Source organism: Drechmeria coniospora, chromosome 03, assembly GCF_001625195.1.
Source record: "Drechmeria coniospora strain ARSEF 6962 chromosome 03, whole genome shotgun sequence".
Lineage (NCBI taxonomy): Eukaryota > Fungi > Ascomycota > Sordariomycetes > Hypocreales > Ophiocordycipitaceae > Drechmeria > Drechmeria coniospora.
In genome coordinates, this window is record NC_054391.1 from 8081976 (window position 1) to 8089023 (window position 7048).

Here is a 7048-nt window from a genome sequence, read left to right on the forward strand (position 1 = left end):
GTATTAGTAATACTATATAGTATATTAATATTACCTAAGTTAGGTAATATTTCCAATTCTTATATTGAGTTAGAATTAGTATCTAATTCTTAATAGGAATTAGGTAAGTCTATACAGCCGGTAGTTAGGCTATAGTTACTAACTAGGAAACTAATAGTATCCTTTAGTTACTTAGTTAATTAGTTAGATTTATTAAATTGGCTTATTTAGCTAGATTGGCTCGTTTTATTAGATTAACTGGGTTAACTGGATTTAGTAAATCTATTTCCTTTCTTCTTTTTCTTAGGTACTTAGGATACCTAGTAACTAAATGTATTTAATCTAGTAGTACTAGAGTTTTAATTTTCTTTTAGTAGGTTAGCTATAAGATATTATAGGTTAAGGATATCCATTTAAAGTCCTAGGGCTCAAGAAGATGCAAGGGTACTATTTTATATAGCAACCTATTATAGAAATATAGGTTTAACTATTGCAAGGTAATAGTTAGTTTAGTCTAATAGATTAATTATTATACCGGCTAGTTATAGCCTAGTAAGTCGACTATTAAATTCGGTATTAAATATATTAAGTATTCCTTTATACCCCTTAAATATAAGGTTATAGTAGGCCTTATATAGGTTAGAGCATTAAGCTTTATAACCTTTAGAGTAATACTTTTTCAATAGTAAGAAAATATCGGCTAGAATTTTAATATATATAGTTAATTCTAAGATTTCTTTTCTATAACTATCCTATAGTAGTATAAGTAAATTAGCCTAATTTCTGCTTAAAAAGCTAAAAGTAATTAAGGGCTTATCCAGAAAGCCTTTTAGATTAAGAGCTTAGAGTTATATTAATAGGGATTGCTCCTATAACTTATAGTTCTTAGTACCTTTAAGTTTTATATATTCCGGGAATTAAAATGCCTTTTTGTTTAGTGTATAGTTAGAGTAGGTATCCTTTATCTTAGTAATAGTAGTACTAGTACTAAGTATTAACTTCATAACGTTTAGTTATTCTTATATCTATAGGACAATAGTATTAAGTTACTATAATAATTTATTAATCTATATTTATTATACCTATAGATATTTTTTAATCTCCAATAGATTGATCTTCTAACCTTAGTAGGATCCATTTTCTAGTTAGTAACTAAATTTAAATCTTACCTTACTTACCTAGCTAGTAGTACTAGCAATTAGGTCTCCTACTAGTAGTACTAGTAGGGAAAGGAGCTATAGCTTAGAGACCAAGCATTACTAGTAGTACTAGTAGGGAAAGGAGCTATAGCTTAGAGACCAAGCATTACTAGTAGTACTAGTAGGAAACGTACTAGTAGTACTAGTAGTTAGGAGAGCTGTAGTTTGGTAACTAAAAATTATTAGTAGTACTAGTAGGTAACGTACTAGTAGTACTAGTAGTTAGGGGAGCTATAGTTTAGTAACTAAGAATTACTAGTAGTATAGTAGGTAACTTAGTAAGTTATAGGATTCAATCAATCGTTACTAGTAGTACTAGTAGGTAACTTAGTAAGTTATAGGATTCGATTAATCGTTACTAGTAGTACTGGTAGGTAACTTAGTAAGTTACAGAGATCGATCCGGACAATTTAATAGTAGTACTAGTAGGCGACTTAGTAAGTCGTATAGATTAATTCCAGAGGATTGATTATAGTCCTTCCGGGCTTATAGCCTCTTGCAATTTATATACGCAAGAGGTAAGGGTAGTAAAAGTATATTATACGGACTAGGGAATTAATTAAGCTATTAGTAATAGCATAAGGGGTACTAGTTAGTAACTGGGTAAGAGTACAAACTTAGTAGTACCAATTTACATAAACGAATGCAATTATTCTTCTACCTAAAGTACAAGGGAAGTACGGCTATTTATACCTATAGAGCAGTACCTTATAGGTCCAGATTGTAGCTATATAGTTATACTATAGTTTAACTGCCCGTTTGGTTGTATAATAGTTTAATTACCCGTTTGGTTGTACAATAGTTTAATTACCGTTTCGGTTATACAATAGTTTAATTGCCTGCAGTAGTACTATAGGCTAGCAATAGCTAGTAGCAATTAGGAGAGCGGTAATTGTTATTCCGATTAATTAGCTCCTGTAGTCGACTGGCTACTATATATACAAGTTGTATTGTAGTAGTAAGTTGGCCGGCAGTAGTACTACCGTTAGTCGTTCCGAGTTGTAGTTCGAAGAAGTAGTATATTATATACTATTAGTTAACTTAATATACTTACTAATACTTACAGTATAGTATAGCATATTTACTATTAGTAGTACTACTAGTAACAATAGGATAGTATCCTATTTGGGTAGTCTTACTAGTATAAATACTAGTATTTTAATACTACTAACTAAGATAAGCTATTTAACCTTTTAACGGAAGTAATTAACTAACGTATAACTAAACCAGCTATCTAACTATATAATAGTTTTAGCTATTAAGCTATAGTACAATAGAGCCTTTAATCCGTAATAGAATCTCCGATTAAGCTATTATTAGGGATTATTCTATAGATATAAATAGCTACTCTTTTCCTATACTATAGCTAGAAGAAATAATTATATTCGTTTATATAATTCGGTACTACTAATTATATACTCTTACCTAGTTACTAACTAGCTCCCCTTATTGCTATTACTAATAGTATAATTAATTTACTAGTCCGTACGATATACTTTTACTACCCCCTCCTCTTATATATTAATTGTAAAGATAAGTACTCTAATACCGTATAGAATTAAAGCTCTATAGATTTCTTAATAACTATTTCTAACTACTAAAAACTAGTAGTACTAGTAACTCTATAATATTAATAGAACTAAGATTTTCTTTAAGTCTTACTAATATTATTTATAATAGAAGTAAACAATATTTAAAAGTATAATTTTAGTTTTAATTATATATAATATAAATATAATATATACTATTAATATTAAATCTATTACTATTACTTTAGTATTATTTTTTATTTATTATTTTTATTTTAACCTTTAATAAGTAGGCTATAAATAGTAAGTAATCTGCTTTATAGAGTAGAAGTACTCTTAATAAATCTAAGTCTTGCAAGCCAAGTTAGAAATCAGTCTCTAAGTATTGTTATTCTTATTATTATTTGCCTAGTACCAGGTGCCTATAGTGCCTGCTTAAATCGGCATAGACGTGGATACCCTAATGTGGCTAACTACCCGGACTTTAACCCCGTTGTACCTAGGCATACTCATTGGCGCGACAAACGTATTACTGTACTTATGAGGTACTGCGTACTCCGTACTATGTGGGGAGTGTGGCATGAATGAGTACAAATAAATGCACATTCGGTAAACACGACTTTGGGGTTATAACACAGACTACATCAGTTTCCGGGTTCCTTTCTGCCGCAATTATTTGGAAGTAAATTGCAGAAACTCCCCGGCCAACTCCTATCGCCGACAATGAAAGATTCGGTTGAGCCGTTAAAAAATGATCTCCTGCTTCGGGCGGCGTGGGGTAACTATCTGCAAAGCTACGATTACGCCGTTGATGACTGACACAACCTTGCTCGTCTGGATCAGGTCAGACTATTGAAAGGCCCCCCGTGTGGGTAATGCGACAAGGTAAGTCATGACTGACCCGGGAATACCCCTCATCGGCCCTCTATTGCATGGTGTGAACCTGACAAGCATTTACGATACAGCTGGTCGTTACCTGCCGGAGTATCACGAGACTAAAGGAGATCGTGATTTTTTCGAGTGTTGCCGCGATCCCGAAGTGGCCTGTGCGCTAACCCTCCAACCCGTGGAGCGATACGCCGGCCTGCTGGATGCCGCCATTATATTCTCAGACATCTTGGTCATCCCACAAGCCATGGGCATGACAGTAGAAATGGTGGACAAGAAAGGGCCTCATTTCCCCAACCCCCTCAAGTCGCCGACCGACAAGCAGTATTTGTCCGTGTTGAAACGCGAGGTCAAGGTCATCGACGAGCTTGACTATGTTTACAAGGCCATCGAGCTTTGTCGAAAAAAGCTTCAAGGAAGGGTGCCTCTTATTGGATTCTGCGGGGCACCCTGGACGCTCTTCTGCTACATGGTTGAAGGTGGGGGCACAAAGTTGTTTGCACAGAGCAAGACATGGATATACAAGTTCCCCGAAGCCACAACGAAGCTGCTTGAAAAGATTGCCAATATTTGCGTTGAGCACCTGGCGCTCCAAGTCCAGGCCGGAGCCCAGGTGCGTCGATCATGGGGAAGATTGTGGCCTGACCGCAGAACTTACAAAATCACAGATAGTTATGGTTTTCGACTCTTGGGCTGGTGAGCTTGGGCCTTCGTCCTACAAACGATTCTCTGGACAACATCTGGCATCCATTGCCGAGAAACTTCCGAAAAGGCTCAAGGAAATGGGTATCACGCGAGTTCCCATGATCGTATTCCCTAAAGGAGCGTGGCATGCTCTGGACTCCGCCTGTGAACTCGGATACGACGTTGTCGGAATGGATTGGCTACATGATCCAAAGGAGGCCGTTAAGATTCGGGGGTCGCGCAAAGTGACGTTCCAAGGGAATGCTGACCCAGGAATCCTGTACGGGACAAAGGCCGGCATTACTGAGGCTGTTGAGCACATGGTCGAAGGTTTTTGGGTTGGGAACAAGGGTTGGATTGCAAACTTAGGACACGGTTCGTGTTTATTGCAAGCCTAAACAAGTCACCGGATTTAATCGGAACTAACTGACCTGATTAGGCATTACACCAGGGGTCGATCCTGACAACCTGAAGCACTTTTTAGAAGAAGTCCACCGATTAACAAAATGACAAACTCATAGGTGGGGCAGCGACCATGGTGATTCGGATTCTAATTGAACCCATTGTTGTCAGATTGGAGCACCGGCTGCTTGAAGGGGGCTGCAGGAGTTTGGATGGAGCATGCAAAGTAGAGACGCATGCACGCATGCCTTCTATATATGACAAATCTTAGGCTGTACCGAGAAGAATCATGTTGATATCCGCGTCAGAAGAATTGTCCGTGCACATTCCCACACCACCGCATTGCATGACGATCGCGACACAACTAGCACAAGCTTGGCCAAATCGGAAATTGAGTTGCCGGTTACCACTGGATGTAGCGCAAGGAGGAAATGGACCAGGCATTAGAACGCCTGGGAAGGCACGGATACATCCACGTACCTGCAGCCGCCCAGGAAATCTACACCTTCTTGCCAAACAGCCAGGCTTTACCCTTAGCTGCAAGGGACTCGGGCTCGGTGCTAGTTGGATTGGTACAACGTCGGGTCGAAGCATCATCCGCGATGACCTTGTCCTGGCATGGTATCGACGTACTGCCGCCATCCGTTTCTTTGAACGAGTTGCCGGCGCCGCCGCGGCCGCCAGACCGTGTACCGGTTGAATATCGCCGAGGGATGCTGTTGGTGTTGCATCGACTAAGTAGCCCGCCTTCCAAGGTTTCGAGTGCGGGTACACGGGTTGGGGATCACTCACGCTCCAACGTCTTGACGCAGGCGCGTCTCGTGAGGATCGTCATTTTTGACTATATTTCCGGTCCCACCGCGACCGGTGGTAACAAGGGGCGTCTTGAGGACTGGCGTTTCCAGGTCAGAAGGCTTGATCATTGGCGACCTTCGCGCGTCGGCCATATTGCCAGCACCGCCGCGGCCGCGGGAAGAGAGTTTCGAGCTAACAGCCGCGGGAATGGTAGTAACGTCTTCAAATTCATCGTGCGAAGAGACATCATCAGCAATGCCATTGGCAGGCTGTTGCTCGGGGATCTTTTTCCTTGAGCCTGCGCCCGGCATCATATTCGGCTTGCATGCCATTGTGTGATCTGGCTTGTGCGCCTCCAACGGCTAAGCCTGACTGGAGCTGCTGATATGTGCAATATGACTTCAATGGCCTACTACCGGTTATATATCTACCACGGCTTTGGCTAAGGGCCTCCAGGATGGGAAAGCATAGTTTTAAGTGTCAGAGAATTAAAGAGCCAGCTTCATAGTCAGCTGATTGGTAAGAGAAACAGCCTGCTCCTGATAAGTTTGTTCCTTATAATTATATAAATATTCTCTTTATACAGCAATGACTTTGAAATATTTACTATGAAAATATATTAATTTCATTAGTCATTATTAAATAAATATATTCCGTAATATACCCTATATATAGTAATAATAAATCAGTAAGAATTATTATAACATGTTTTCTTTTAAGTATAATCGTATTTGTACTATTAGTTTTATAGTATCGGGCTTAGCCCGATATAGGATACAAGATAGAGGGACCAACAGACCTACTAGAGGAACGTACATAAACTATAAGCCCTAACTGTTAAGTAGTTTTCCCTTCTTTAAGTCTCTTAATAAGTATTATTGAGAGTCCTAGAGCAGCAGCCTAGTAACTCCTTAACAATTAGCAATATTAAGACTAAACCTTACTTATATTAATAAGTTCAAACAAGAACTATATAAGGTTTACTTAATTAAATATTATAAATAGAGTACATTTTTCCTAAGTATATAGATTAATTAAATAACTAGAGGTATTATTACCTTTAGTTAAAAGGAGTATATTAAGTAAGCCTTATTCTAATTTAGGCTAGTAGAGGCTAAGGTAGTAGTAATACTGCTATAGTATGGAGTATTTAAACAGGCTACTATAATAGCTCTTACTCTTCTACTAGTAACTGACTAAGTTAGACCCCTCTAAGTCCGCCCCCCCCTCCCCCCTAAGTCCAGCTACTAATTTACAATAAAGAGACTCTTGCAATTTATATACAAGAAGTAGGGGTAGTAGAAGTATATTACATAGACTATAAAATCAATCAATGTATTGGTAATAGCAAAATAGATACTAGTTGTAACGATATCGTATATCGTATTCTCTTCCTAGCCTACCCTACACTCTCTATTACGTAACGCGCGGACCGTCTGGGTATATAGGCCTTTCCTCTCCGCCCTTACTGTTTTCTGTCTCTTTTCTTCCTCCTTAGTTCGAAAATTCTATAGTCTTTGCGCATACTGCCTTCCTGCTAGTCAGCCTCGTAACACTAGTTAGTAACTGGGT

The 7048-nt window shown here is 38.6% G+C and overlaps 2 protein-coding genes across 2 annotated transcripts; one reads left to right on the forward strand and one right to left on the reverse strand.

The window, feature by feature from the left end:
• Window positions 1–3599: 3599 nt before the first annotated feature.
• DCS_07891 (uncharacterized protein) lies at window positions 3600–4789 on the forward strand (the record flags this gene model as incomplete). Its single annotated transcript, XM_040805174.1, has 3 exons — window positions 3600–4208; window positions 4264–4654; window positions 4719–4789. The coding sequence occupies 3 exons, from the start codon at window positions 3600–3602 to the stop codon at window positions 4787–4789; spliced, it is 1071 nt and encodes a 356-aa protein (XP_040655278.1).
• Window positions 4790–5180: 391 nt separating this feature from the next.
• Window positions 5181–5808, reverse strand: DCS_07892 (uncharacterized protein; the record flags this gene model as incomplete). The annotated part of the gene is made up of 2 exons (XM_040805175.1): window positions 5181–5397; window positions 5474–5808. The coding sequence occupies 2 exons, from the start codon at window positions 5806–5808 to the stop codon at window positions 5181–5183; spliced, it is 552 nt and encodes a 183-aa protein (XP_040655279.1).
• Between the last annotated feature and the right edge of the window lie 1240 nt (window positions 5809–7048).